Below are 15,188 nucleotides of genomic sequence, written 5' to 3' on the forward strand. Positions count from 1 at the left end.
AAGGGGCAAACTTTTATTAATAAGGGCTACAGGATGTTTCTGCTGAAGAAAACAAGCAGAAACCTGCTGATTTAATACAGGCACAACTGAGCATTCTCCAAAGGATATAAACTAGATTAGGAACAGAAATATTTACTGTTTTTACACCAGGATAATAGGTAATAGTAAGTTTTAAAGTAAAATAATAACAGCATTAAATTTTTTGTAATCTGGTTTCAGGCAAGCACATGTCTACATAATTGCCGGGGCCTGTTTGTCTCTGGGTTTTCGATTTGCTGGCTCAGAAAACTTATCAGCATTTAACTGTTTGGTAAGAAATTTTTTTTTTTTAAGAAGTATTCTAGTTTACTCTATTCTTTTTTCTTCTTTAAGAAAATCTTAAGCTGCCTCTTTTAACTGAATTTTTTCTTTTGTTTTTCCAGCATAAATTTGCAAAAGATTTTATGACTTATTTGTCTGCACCTAACGCTTCTGTAGTAAGTCATTTCATGATTTTCCTTGGGAATAAAATTAAACTTGAAGAAAATTTACTGATGCTTCCACTAATATGTTGTCAAAAATCTCTGCTACTTGTTTGAATTTAGAATGGGAGATTTGAAGTTCTGGTTCTCCTTTTTGTTTTTTGTTCTGGGATATTGATTAGATGAGAAAATGCCTATCATTAAAGGGTGTGCAGGTATCTGATAAGAAAGGGTGTAACCTTCATGGATTGTCATACTTCATGTATTCTTTCTCAGTACTGAATATTGATGATTACCTTTTTAAGAAATCAGTACTTAGTAAAGATAAAATTGCCTTTTTCCTTTTTTTTGGCAATTCTTTTGAGGCATTTCTGCTCTGATGTCAGAAAGACTGCATAATTCTATTTCTAGTAAAAACCACACAGGTTTATGCAACATTATTTATACTATGGAAGATTTGGAAACATTATAAAGTCTAAATGTAGTTAAGTAATTTAGATTATAGTGGAGCTATACATTTTTACACAATGGAGCTATCAAAACCATGTAGAAGAATATTTTTAAAGTATAATAAAAAAGTAAAAATATTTTCTATAGTAATATCTCAATTTCAATTAAAATGCAGTTAGATAGATAAGATTCAGAGACAAAGAAAGCCAGAATATTAACAGCGATTTTTTAAAAATCGGATTCCAAGTTGTTATATATTTCCTTCTTGATTTTTTCTGAATTTTCTACATGAACTTTGTGCTGTAATCAGAGAAAATAATTTTTTTACGGGTTTTTTTTTCTTAAGTCACAATATTCGTAGTCTTCTAATGATGGCCTAGAGTTTTGATAATAAAGAAATGTAACACAACATTATAGTAATGTCATATTTTTTCATTTCAAGACAGGTCCTTACAACCTAGAAACATGCTTGAGTGTGGTGCTGCTGTCTCTTGCCATGGTAATGGCTGGCTCAGGGAATCTAAAGGTTTTGCAGCTTTGTCGCTTCTTGCACATGAAAACAGGTGGCGAAATGAACTATGGTTTCCACTTAGCCCACCACATGGCCCTTGGGCTTCTGTTTTTGGGAGGAGGAAGGTAAATGATTATATAATTTTTTCTCCATGAAAAGATCTCAAGAGTGAGTGCTGTAAGAGTGACTTATTTTGATTTTGAAGATTCATGTAAATTTTCAGATAATTCTGATTGGCTGTTACCAGCTTATCTAGTAGCATTATAACACTTTAGAGAGGCTTCCCTATAGTGTAACTACCAATGCATGTCTTATTCAGTAAAGTTACCATTCTTTCTCACATTCATACTTAGCATCACTTCATTTCTCAGAAGAGTCTGTGCTCAGGACTTCATTACATTGCTGCCTGTTCCCCACCATTTAACAATTAATTTCTTACCCTTCTACTGAACTGCTTTCTCAAAAAGGTCATGAACAACACCAGTCACCAAATCCTAAAACATTTTCTTAGTTTTCAACTTTCTTGCTCTCTTTTCAGCAGATGTCATTGCTGACTACCCCATCCTTTATAAGACTGTCCTGTATTTTAATGATCTGTATTGAAGCAGAACATACAGAAGAAAGTAGAAATCATAGAAGCACAGCTCAATGAACTATCCACAATATGAAAATCTCTTTGTTACCACACGCATGAAAATACAGAATAGTTCTTGCATCTCAGAACACGCTGTCTCTACCTCTGCCATGCTGTGCCCCTTGCAGTCAATATTATCTTTCTTCTTCCCAAAGGTAGCCACTATTTAGTCTCCTAATACCTTAGATTAGTTTTGGCTGTTTTTTTTAATTTAAGCAGAATTATATGCTACGTATCCTTTTGTACCTTTTCTTCTTTTGCTCAACATTATATTTCTGAGGTGCATACATGTTACATGTATCAATGATTTATTTATATTTCAGTGCCGTATTGTATTCCATCAAATGACCACTTTGTTGGCGTTGTTAGGTTCAGTCAAGTTGGTTCCAACTCCTAATGACCCTGTGTACAACAGAATGAAACATGACCCGCTCCCGTGTCATCCTCAAAATTGTTATGCATGAGCCCATTGTTGCAGCTGCTGTGTCAATCCATCTTGTTGAGGGTCTTCCTCTTTTTCCCTGAACCTCTACTTTACCAAGTATGATGCCCTTCTCCAGGGAGTAATCCATCCATGTCCAGAGTATGTGAGACACAGTCTCACCATCCTTGCTTCTAAGGAGCATTCTGGTTGTATTTCTTCCAAAACAGATTTGTTCGTTCTTTTGGCAGTCCGTAATGTATTCAGTATTCTTTGTCAGCACCACAATTCAAAGGTGTCAGTTCTTCGGTCTTACCTTATTCATCGTCCAGCTTTCGCGTGTATACGAGACAGTTGAAAACACCTTGACTTGTATCAGGCACACCTTAGTCCTCAAGTTGACGTTTTTGCTTCTCAACACTATAAGGAGGTCTTTTGCAGCAGATTCATCCAATGCAATGCATCTTTTGATTTCTTCACTGCTGCTTCCATGGGTGTTGATTGTGGATCCAGGTAAAACGAAACCCTTGACAACTTCAGTCTTTTCACCATTTATCATGATGTTGCTTATTGGTCCAGTTGTGAGGATTTGTTTTCTTTATGTTGAGGTGTAACCCATGCTGAAGACTGTGGTCTTTGATCTTCATCAGTAAGTGCTTCGAGTCCTCTTCACTTTCAGGAAGCAGGGTTGTGTTGTCTGTATAACACAGGTTGTTAGTGGGTCTTTGTCCAATCCTGATGCCTCGTTCTTCTTTATATAGTCCAGCTTCTCAGATTATTTGCTCAGCATACAGATTGAATAGGTACGGTAAAAGGATACAGCCCTGACACACACCCTTCCTGACTTTAAACCCTGCAGTATCCCCTTGTTCTGTTGGAACGACTGCATCTTGATCCATGTACAGGTTCTTCATGAGCACAATTAAGTGTTCTGGAATTCCTGTTCTTCGTAATGTTAGCCATAATTTGCTATGATCTACACAGTTGAACTTCCGCATTAAAATCACCAGTAATTATCAATGCATCTTGATTGCATGTTCAATCAATTTCAGACTGCAGCAGCTGATAAAAATCTTCTATTTCTTCATCTTTGGCTCTAGTGGTTGGTGCGTATATTTGAATAATAGTCATATTAACTGGTCTTCTTGTAGACTTATGAATATTATCCTATCACTGACAGCATTGTACTTCAGGATAGATCTTGAAATATTCTTTTTGATGATGAATGCAACACCATTCCTCTTCAAGTTGTCATTCCCGGCATAGTAGACTGTATGATTGTCCAATTCAAAATGGCCAATACCAGTCCATTTCAGTTCACTAATGCCTAGGGTATCGATGTTTATGCGTTCCATTTCATTTTTGATGATTTCTAATTTTCCTGGATTCATACTTCGTACATTCCAGATTCCAATTATTAATGGATGTTTGCAGTTGTTTCTTCTCATTTTGAATCGTGCCACATCAGCAAATGAAGGTCCCAAAGCTTTGCTCCATCCACGTCATTAAGGTCGACTCTACTTTGAGGAGGCAGCTCTTCCCCAGTCATCTTTTGAGTGCCTTCCAACCTGTGGGGCTCATCTTCCAGCACTATATCAGACAGTGTTCTGCTGCTGTTCATAAGGTTTTCATTGGCTAATACTTTTCAGAAGTAGACTGCTGGGTCCTTCTTCCTAGTCTGTCTTAGTCTGGAAGGTCAGCTGAAACCTGTCCTCCATGGGTGACCTTTCTGGTGTCTGAATACTGGTGGCATAGTTTCCAGCATCACAGCAACACACAAGCCGCCACAGTATGATAAACTGACAGACACGTGAGCAAACAATCTGAGAAGCTGGACGATGTAAAGAAGAATGGGGTATCACGCTTGGTGGAAGACTCATTAACAACCTGCATTATGCAGATGACACAACCTTGCTTGCTGAAAGTGAAGAGAACTTGAAACACTTATTAATGGAGATCAAAGACCACAGTCCTCAGTATGGATTGCACCTCACCATAAAGAAAACAAAAATACTCACAACTGGACCAATGAGCAACATCATGATAAACGGAGAAAAGGTTGAAGTTGTCAAGGATTTCGTTTTTCTTGGATCCACAATCAGGAGCCATGGAAGCAGCAGTCAAGAAATCAAAAGACGCATTGCATTGGGTAAATCTGCTACAAGGGACCTCTTTAAAGTGTCGAAGAGCAAAGATTTCACCTTGAAGACTTAGGTGTGCCTGACCCAAGCCATGGTATTTTCAATTGCATCATGTGCATGTGAAAGGTGGACAGTGAATAAGGAAGATCGAAGATGAATTGATGCCTTTGAATTGTGGTGTTGGTGAAGAATATTGAATATACCATGGACTGCCAGAAGAATGAATAAATCTGTCTTGGAAAAAGTACAACCAGAATGCTCCTTAGAAGCAAGGATGGCAAGACTCATAATTTGTACATGTTATCAGGAGGGATCAGTCTCTGGAAAAGGACATCATGCTTGGCAAAGTACAGGGTCAGCGGAAAAAAGGAAGATCCTCAATGAGGTAGTGGCTGCAACAATGGACTCAAGCATAACAACGATTGTAAGGATGGCGCAGGACCGGGCAGTGTTTCGTTCTGTTATGCATAGGATCGCTGTGAGTTGTGGCCGACTCGACAGCATCTAACAACAACAACAATGCAGTTGAATGCCTTAGCATACTCAGTAAAACACAGGTAAGCATCTTTCTGGTACTCTGTGCTTTCAGCCAGGATCTTTCTGACATCAGCAATGATATCCCTAGTTCCATGTCCTGTTCTAAATCCGACTTGAATGACTACATTCCTTTTTATTGATCTACTCTGTATTGATGGATATATTTGTTGTTTCTGGTTTTTAGCTATTATGAATAATGCTGTTATGAGCATTCTTGTATATGTCGTTGATTTCTTTGTATATAGCTCTGCAAATGGAATTGGGTCATACGGTTATATATATTCAACTTTAATAGATAATGCCATTATTGATCCAAAGGGCTTGTACCATTTTGTACACCCACCAGCAATATGTGAAGTTCCAGTTACTCCACATCCTTGTCATCAGTTGTTAGTCTTTAATGTTAGCCATTCTAGTGGATGTATAGCAGTATCTCATTGTGGTTTTAATTTCCATATCTGTGAACAATGATGTTGAACACTTTTTTATATCTTTATTGACCAATTGGCAGTCCCATTTTCTGCTAAGTTGCTTGTTACCCGCTTTTCATATTGATGTATTTTTGTGTTGATCGGTAGGTTTTCCTTAAATTATGATCCTGATTCATTTGTCAGTTTTGTATGTTTTTGCAGTTATCTTCTCCCAAACTGTGGCTTGCCTTTTTATTATCTCAGTGGTGTCTTTTGATGAACAGAAGTTCTTAGTCCAATTTATTAATAAGTTTTATGGTTTGTACTTCCTTTGTCCTGCTTATGAAATCTTTCCTTACTCCAAAGAAATGAAAATATTCTGTTACATCTTCTAGAATTTTTTTTAGTTTTGTCATTCACCTGTGGATCTGAAATCTGCCTGGAGCTGATTTTTCTGTATTTTTTTTCAATTGATGCCCACTGTTCATGAAAGTTTGTCGTTTTGCCACTATTCTATAGAACCACCTTTTCATAGAGTAAGTGTCTATGTACATGTGTGTCTTAGTTATGTAGTGCTGCTATAACAGAAATACCACAAGTGGATGGCTTCAGCGAATAGAAGTTTATTCTCTCACAGGCGAGTAGACTAGAAGTCCAAATTCACGGCGTCAGCTTCAGGGGATGGCTTTCTCTCTTTGTTGGCTCTGGAGGAAGGTCCTTGTCATCAGTCTTCCCCTGGTCTAGGAGCTTTTCAGTGCAGGGACCCTGGGTCCAAAGGATGCGTGCTCCTGGCTCTGTTTTCTTGGTGGTATCAGGTACCCATGTCTCTCTATTCACTTCTCTCTTTTATATTTCAAAAGAGATTGGCTTAAGACACAATCTAATCATGTAGATTGAGTCTCACCTTATCAACGTAACTGCCACTAATCCCATCTCATGAACATCATATAGATAGGATTTACAACACATAGGAATATCAGATCAGAGGACAAAATGATGGACAGTCACATGATACAGGGAATTATGGCCTAGCCAAATTGATACACATAATTTTGGGAGACACAATTCAATGCATGACTTTCCAGCCCTTGGCCCCCAAAATTCATGTCCTTGCGACATGTAAACGAATTCACCATAACATATTATAGCAAAAGTCTTAAATCAACTCCAAGGCCAAGATCCAAAAATTCTTCTTCATCCGTGAAATCTAGAAGTTACCTGCTTCCAAAGTACAATAATGGAACAGGCAGAAGCTAGGTATTTTCATTACAGATGGAAGAAATTGGAGGGAAAGAAGAGATAACAGGCACCAAGCATGTCAGCAGAACACATTACATTAGCCCTCAAGGCTTGAAATAATCCTTTGTTCTCTGAAACCATTAAGGCAGTGGCCTTGCGCTTAAGACTCTAGGTATACACTCCGGGTTTTGGGTGAAGGGCCCTGGGTTTCAGCTGCACCTTCCAGGCCCACTGGAACGGCAACTTTGTTCCCTTGAATTTGGGCAGCCCCATTCTCCTGGTCCATTTGAGTGGCGACGCCACCCTTTGAGACTGAGGTAGCTCTACTTCCTGTGTTCCTTGTCCCTTCAGCTTCTGCTTCCTGGCTCCTTGACCTCTCGGGCCCTCGAGCCTCACCGCGTCTGACCTGCTGTGCCAAGTGTCTGAAAGCTCTTCCCCTCCACTGATAAGTGCCTGAAGGCACCCTACTCCACCGGTAGACTTCTGCCAGAAGGCACTAAATTCTCCTGCTCCATCGGTCAGAAAGTCTAGTTAAACCAGTAAGTGCTTGGAGGCACCCCATTCCACCAGGAAGCCTCCTGTGCAAAGTATTCAGCTCTCACGCTCGATGGGTCAGCTCCAGTGCCGTCTCATACTGGTCTGCTTGTGTTGCGGCCTGTCTGTGCTGCTGCCATTTCTCTGCTGCTGCTTTTTGCTGTCTGCACCGTCTCCAGCATGACATCTCTCCTTATTTCCTTCTGTGTCCTCTATCCATTTGCAGATTCAGAACCGCTTACACATTTTAGGTATCTGTTTGAGCAGTACCCCACTCTTTTGGTACCAAATTCTGTGGTTATCTAGTGCTGCTGTAATGGAGTGGTCAGGGACTTGGAAGGAACATTATGAGAATATTGGATAATGAGGATTTATGGGGCAGTGGCATGTGGACACACCTCTCTGAATGGGCCAGAGAAATGAAGATATTTTTGTCTCATGTGAATGCTTACCAAAGGGTGACCTCAGCAAAGGACGATTTTAACAGTCAAGTAGGTAGGATGATGTGTTCTGTGGAAACCACTCATCTTCTTTCCCCAGCTACTCCCATCATTGCTCAGTGGGCTCATGAACAATGTGGCTGTGGTGGCAGGAATGGAGGTTATGCATGGGCTCAGCAACATGGACTTCCACTCACCAAGGCTGACTTGGCTACAGCCACTGCTGAGTGCCCAATCTGTCAGCAGCAGAGACCAGCACTCAGTCCCCAAGATGGTGATCAGTCAGCAACCTGGTGGCAAGTTGATTTACACTGGACCACTTCCATCATGGAAAGGGCAGTGTTTTGGTCTTACTAAAAATAGACACTCTGGATATGGATTTTCTTTCCCTGCACTCAGTGCTTCTGCCAAAACTACCATCCGTGGACTTACAGAACGCCTTATCCACTGTCATGGTATGCTACACAGGATTGCCCCGGATCAAGGGACTCACTTTACAGCAAAATGAAGTGCAGCAATAGGTCCATGCTCATGGAATTCGCTGGTCTTACCATGTTCCCCATCATCCTGACGCAGCAGACTTGATAGAACTATGGAGTGGCCTTCTAAAGACACAATTAGGGTGCCAGCTAGGTGGCAGTACCTTGCAGGGTTGGGGTAATGTTCTCTTGGAGGCTGTATATGCTCTAAACCAGCATCCAATTTATGGCGCTGTTTCTCCCATAGCCAGGATTCGTGGGTCCAGGAATCCAGGGGTGGAGATGGGAGTGGCACCACTCACTATTACCCCTAGTGACCCAGTTGCAAGATTTTTGCTTCCTGTCCCCTGTGACCTCATGCTCTGCAGGTCTAGATGTCTTAATTCTAAAGGGAAGAATACTCCCACCTGGAGACACATCACTGATTCCATTGAACTGAAAGCTAGGATTGCCACCTGGCCACTTTGGGCTCCTAATGCCTCTGGATCAACCGGCAAAGAAATGAGGTGCCGTACTGAGTGGCGTGATTAATACTGATTACCAAGAGGAAATTGAATTGATATTGCCTAATGGAGGTAAAAACAAGTGTGTCTGGAATGCAGGAGATCCCTTCAGGCATCTCTTCGTACTACCATGCCTTGTGATTAAAGCCAATGGAAAACTACAGCACCCGAATTCTGACATGACTACTAATGGCCCAGACCCTTCAGGAATGAAGGTTTGGGTCACCCCACTAGGCAAAGAACCACAACCAGCTGAGGTACTTGTTGAGGGCAAAGGGAGTATGGAATGGGTGGTGGAAGAAGGTAGTTCTAAATACTACTTATGGCCACGTGGTCAGTTGCAGAAACTCAGGCTGTAATTGTTATTTTTGCTTTGTACGTGTGCATCAAAAATTTTTGTTTTCTTCACTTATAAAATATAAATTGTAAGCAGGACTAGTGCATTTGCAGTTGTATGTTTGTTGTAGGCATAATTATGGCTTTATAATTGTCTTTATTCAGAAATTATGTATGGTTTAAGGAGATGTGTATATGTGCCAGGTTGACAAGGAGTGGACTGTGATGGATAAGATTGCGTATCATCTTGGCTGGACCCTGATTCTCAGTGTTTTAGCAGTTGTGTAATGTTGTGATCACCTCCCTGTTGAGATTTGATATGTGATCACTGCCATGATGGGCTCTGCTCTGAGTAGCAAATCATTTGAAAGGGAGTTTCTCTGGGTGTGTGGCCTGCATCAAATGTAAGTGGACATTCTGGCAAGGCCTTTTGCTTGTGCTTCATCCTGCAGCTGGCTCCTGTTTGTCAGACCTCTCTGGTCCTTTGGATTTGAGCTAACAGCCTATCTGTGGTCTTACCTGACAGTCTTGGATTAATTGATCTTTGCAGCCTATAAGCAAGAGCCCTGCTTCCTGATCTGCCAGTCTTGGGTTTGCCAGCCCCTGTGGCTACGTGAATCAGGAGAAGCCTCTATCCTGACTTGCGGACTTGGGACGTTCCAGCCTGTACAACCTAGTGAACCAATTTCTTGATACAAATCTCTATATATATTTATGTGCTTTGCTGATTTGGCTTCTTTAGAGAACCCAGCCTAAGACATTGTGTCTGTATTGGGGCTCTCTGTTATGTTCCATTGGTCTATTTGTCTATACTTGTACCAATACCACATTTTCTTAATTATTATACTTTTATAATAAGTGTTGATATCTGGTATAGTAAGCCTTAGTGTGTTTTTCTGTTCTGGGCTCTTTGTAGAATTTATTTGCCATTTTCCACCCTAAATAACCTGCTAGAATATTGATTGTAATTGCATTGATTCTATAGATCTGTTTCGGAGGAATATTGAGTATTAGGATATTGAATCTTCTAATCTGTGAACATGGTGTAGCTATTTATTTCTTTAGCTCTAGTTTGTGTAACATCAGCCAAATGTTACAATTTCTACAAAGTTTGTTTTCCTTTCTTCTTTGAGAATGAACTAAACATTGGAACTCACCTTTGCAGAAGTACAGAAAGTAAAGATCATCAGAAAGATGGGAATTTCCTCTTAACACGTTTTGTGAAACTGTCTTCCTTTAGGTATTTAGATTTAAGAATGGTTAAGGAAATAATACTATGAAAATTCCTCTCTTTCATGATTTATGAAAATTTATTTTCATTTAAAAATAATCTGTATTTTAGTTCCCTAGCACTGCCGTAACAGAAATACAAGTTCGGTGGCTTTAAAGAACACTTATTTTCTCACAGTTTTAGAAGCGAAGTCCAAATCAGGGCCTTGGCTGTGTTGATTTCTTGCTTGTACATTGTACTGGGATTTCCTTAGTTCCTTGGCTTGTGGACAATCCTTACGTGGCATCTGCACTTCATCCCTCTGTGTGTGTCTGTGTGTCTGTGTGTCTCTGTCTGTTTGTGTCTGTGCTGCTTTTTATATAAGACAGAAGTGATTAAGTTTGAGATCCATTCCAAACTGGTATGACCTCAACCAGTTGATTACATTATATGACATCACATGACAATAACATAAAACCTCAGTAAGAACATATAACCATCACACGAAGACCACACAATCACTGCGCAACATCACATGACAAACATGAAATTGTGTGACCACTCTGTGACTGTCACATGATGTCCACATGATAGCACATGATGGTTGTGATTGCATAACCATCATGTGACATCATATGACCGTCACGTGGTGGCCACATGGTCATCACATGGCATTGCATGGAAATCATGTTACCATTGCATGACCATGATATTTGTGTGACTCACATAATGGCCACATGAAAATTGCATGACCATCACATGATGGTCACATAACATCACATGATGGTCACATGTCAGGTGTGTGATGATTGCATGGGTATCACATGGCATTGCACATGCCATGACACAATGATCACATCACATGACCATCAAATGGCATGTAAGACAGTGACATCACACAACTTCATATGACATGTAAGATAATGACATTGCATGACATAGAAGATAATTACATTATATTGCATTACACCCACAGATATAGGGGTGAGGATTCCAACAAATACTTCGGGGGGACAAAATTCAGTCCATCACAATCTCCTGTGTTTATTTCATGCTCTTAATCAGTCCCGCCTGTCATGGGTTGAATTGTATCCCCTCAAAATATCTGTCAACTTGGCTAGGCCATGATTCCCAGTATTGTGTTATTGACCACCATTTTGTCATCTGTTGTGCTTTTCCTATGTGTTGTAAATCCTGTCTCTGCGGTGTTAATGAGGTGGGATTAGAGGCAGTTATGTTAATGAGGCAGGACTCAATCTGCAAAATTAAATTGTGTTTTAAGCCAATCTCTTCTGAGATATAAAAGAGAGAAGTGAGCAGAGAGACATGGGGACCTCGTACCACCAAGAGAGTGCCCGGGAGCAGAGCGTGGACCTGAGGTTCCTGTGCAGAGAAGCTCCTAGACTGGAAGATTGGTGACAAGGACCTTTTTCCAGAGCTGACAGAGAGGAAGCCTTCCCTTAGAGCCGGCACTCTGAGTTTGGGTTTTCGGCTTCCCATACTGTGTGAGAATGGGTTTCTCTTGGTTAATGCCATCCATTTATGCTAATTCTGTTACAGCAGCACTAGATATTTAAGATACCACCTCTCATTGTTCCACACTGTATGACCCTGCTTGCTGTTCTTTCATATTGGGTAGATTTTCTCCCACTCTTGTACTGTTTTACTAGTGACTTTTGGTTTTAAAATGGTTATGTGTAGTTTGTAACGTTTAATCTTCCCATAGCATACCTACACCATTGCATTGAATCCTCAGATTTCTAACATTACTAACTTAATGTTTGTCTTTGAATTTTGGTTCTATGTGTACTTTCTCTGGCAGCCCTGAGCTGATGAGTCCTACATCTCCATCTTTTGCTTCATTCCTGAGTCCAGTGCCTATTAACATCCAAAAATTGGATGATCTACTAGCACCTCATGACTTCACAAACCTAACTCATTATCTTTTCCCTAAACTTCTGCTTTTTCTAATTCCCTGTCTTAGAGGGTGGCATCAACCAGTCAGCAAATCCCCTTGGCCCGAAACTTTTTTTTTTAATTGTGCTTTAGGTGAAAGCTTATACTCAAGTTAATTTCTCATTGAAGAATTTATACATGTATTGTGACATTGGTTGCAGTCCCCACAATGTGACAGCATGCTCCCCTTTTCCATACTGAATTCGCTGGGTCCATCGGTCCAGTTCCTGTCCCTTCCTGTCTTTTCATCTTGCTTTTGGACAGAAGTTGCCCTTTTGGTCTCTTACATTTGATTGAACTAGGAAGCAGTTCCTCAAATGTGTTATTTTTTGTTTTATAGGCCTGTCTAATCTTTGTCTTCTAGGAAAATTGGAAACTGTCAAAAATGAAATGGAACACGTAAACATTGATATCCTAGGCATTAGTGAGCTGAAATGGGCTGGTATTGGCCATTTTGAATTGAACAATCATATGGTCTACTATGCAGGGAATGATGACTTCAAGAGGAATAGCATTGCATTCATCATTAAAAAGAACATTTTAACATCTGTTCTGAAGTACAACACTGTCAGTGATAGGATAATATCCATACACCTACAAGGAAGACCGGTTGATACAACTATTATTCAAAGGCCAAAGGTGAAGAAATTGAAGATTTTAACCAACTTCTGCAGTCTGAAATTGAATTAACATGCCATCAGAATGAATTAATGATTACTGGTGACTGGAACGTGAAAGTTGGAAACAAAGAAGAAGAATTGGTAGTTAGAAAATGTGGCCTTGATAACAGAAATGATGCTGGAGATTGCATGGTAGACTTATGGAAAACCAATTGCAAGTACCTTTTTTCACCAACATAAATGGCAACTATACACGTGGACCTCACCAGATGGAATTCACAGGAATCAAATAGACTACATCTGTGGAAAGAGATGATGGAAAAGCTCAGTATCAGTCAGAACAAGGCCAGAGGCTGACTGGAACAGACCATTAATTGCTAATATGCAAGTTCAAGTTGAAACTGAAGAAAATTAGAACAAGTCCACGAGAGCCAGAGTATGACCTTGAAGATATCTCACCTGAGTTTAGAGACCATCTCAGGAATAGATTTGATGCATTGAACACTAATGACCAAAGACCAGACGAGTTGTGGAATGACATCAAGGACATCATATGTTAAGAAAGCAAAAGATCATTAAGAAGACAGGAAAGAAAGAAAAGACCAAAATGGATATCAGAAGAGATTCTGAAACTTGCTCTTGAACATTGAGTAGCTAAAGCAAAAGGAAGAAGCGATGAAGTAAAAGGTCTGAACAGAAGATTTCAAAGGGCAGCTCAAGAAGACAAAGTAAAGTGTTACAATGACATGTTCAGAGACTTGGAGATAGAAAACCAAAAGAGAAGCACATGCTCAGCGTTCCTCAAGCAGAAACAACTGAAGAAAAATTCAAGCCTCGAGTTGCAATATTGAAGGATCCTATGGGGAAAATATTAAATGATGCAGGAAGCATCAAAAGAAGATGGAAGGAATACACAGAGCCACTATATGAAAAAGAATTGGTTGACTTTCACCCATTGTAGGAGGTAGCATATGATCAGGAACCAATGGTATTGCAGGAAGAAGACCAAGCTGCACTGAAGGCATTGGTGAAAAACAAGGCTGCAGGAATGACGGAATACCAATGAGATGTTTCAACAAACAGATGCAGCACTAGAGGTGCTCACTTGTCTGTGCCAAGAAAATTGGAAGACAGCTGCCTGGCCAACTGACTGGAAGAGATCCATTTTGGACCCATTCCAAAGAAAGGTGATTTAAGAGAATGAAGAAATTATCAAACAGTATCGTTAATATCACACTCAGGTAAAATTTTGCTGAAGATCTTTCAAAAGCAGTTGTAGCAGTACATTGACGGGAACTGCCAGAAATTCAAGCCAGATTCAGAAGAGGATGTGGAACCAGGGATATCATTGCTGATGTCAGATAGATTCTGGCTGAAAGCATAGAATACTAGAAAGATGTTTACCTGAGTTTTATTGCCTATGCAAAGGCATTCAACTGTGGATTCTAACAAATTATGGATAACACTGCGAAGAATGGGAATTTCAGAACACTTAATTGTGCTCATGAGGAGCCTGTACAGGGATCAGGAGGCTGTCATTCCAACAGAACAACGGGATATAGTGTGATTTAAAGTCAGGAAAGGTGTGCGTCAGGGTTGTATCCTTTCACCATGCCTATTCAGTCTGTATGCTGAGCAAATAATCCCAGAAGCTGTACTACATGAAGAAGAATGGGGCATCAGGATTGGAGGAAGACTCAGTAACAAGCTGTGATATGCAGATGACTCAACCTTGCTTGCTGACAGTGAAGAGGACTTGAAGCACTTACTGATGAAGATCAAAGACCACAGCCTTCAGTGTGGATTACACCTCAACCTGAAGAAAAATCCTCACAACTGGACCAGTAAGCAATATCATGATAAAGGGAGAAAAGGTTGAAGTTATGAAGGATTTTATTTTACTTGGATCCACGATCAACACCCATAGAAGCAGCAGTCAAGAAATCAAAGGATACATTGCATTGGGCAAATCTGCTGCAAAAGACCTGTTTAGAGTGTTGAAAAGCAAAGATGTCACCTTGAAGACTAAGGTGCGCCAGACCCAAGCCATGGTGTTTTCACTTGCCTCATATGCATACAGAAACCCTGGTGGTGTAGTGGTTAAGTGCTACAGCTGCTAACCAAAGTTTCGGCATTTCGAATCTGCTAGGTGCTCCTTGGAAACTCTATGGGGCAGTTCTGCTCCGTCCTATAGGGTCGCTACGAGTCGGAATCGACTCGACGGCACTGGGTTTGGTTTGGCATATACATATGAAAGCTGGATGGTGAATAAGGAGGGCCAAAGAAGAATTGACACCTTTGAATTA

At 40.3% G+C, this 15,188-nt stretch overlaps 1 protein-coding gene across 7 annotated transcripts in view; it reads left to right on the forward strand.

The window, feature by feature from the left end:
• The window catches only part of ANAPC1 (anaphase promoting complex subunit 1), a 184,694-nt gene that overhangs the window by 122,739 nt on the left and 46,767 nt on the right, over positions 1 to 15,188 (forward strand). For all 7 annotated transcript variants that reach the window (XR_010317985.1, XM_023557036.2, XM_010597103.3 and 4 more), the window contains 3 exons: positions 220 to 310; positions 423 to 476; positions 1,354 to 1,547. Coding sequence is in view for 6 of the 7 variants with exons in the window: in XM_023557036.2 (XP_023412804.2) it covers positions 220 to 310; positions 423 to 476; positions 1,354 to 1,547 (339 nt within the window). In the remaining variant the exon portion in view is untranslated. The remainder of the gene's footprint in view (positions 1 to 219; positions 311 to 422; positions 477 to 1,353; positions 1,548 to 15,188) is intronic.

This window comes from Loxodonta africana, chromosome 15, assembly GCF_030014295.1.
Source record: "Loxodonta africana isolate mLoxAfr1 chromosome 15, mLoxAfr1.hap2, whole genome shotgun sequence".
NCBI classification, from domain to species: domain Eukaryota; kingdom Metazoa; phylum Chordata; class Mammalia; order Proboscidea; family Elephantidae; genus Loxodonta; species Loxodonta africana.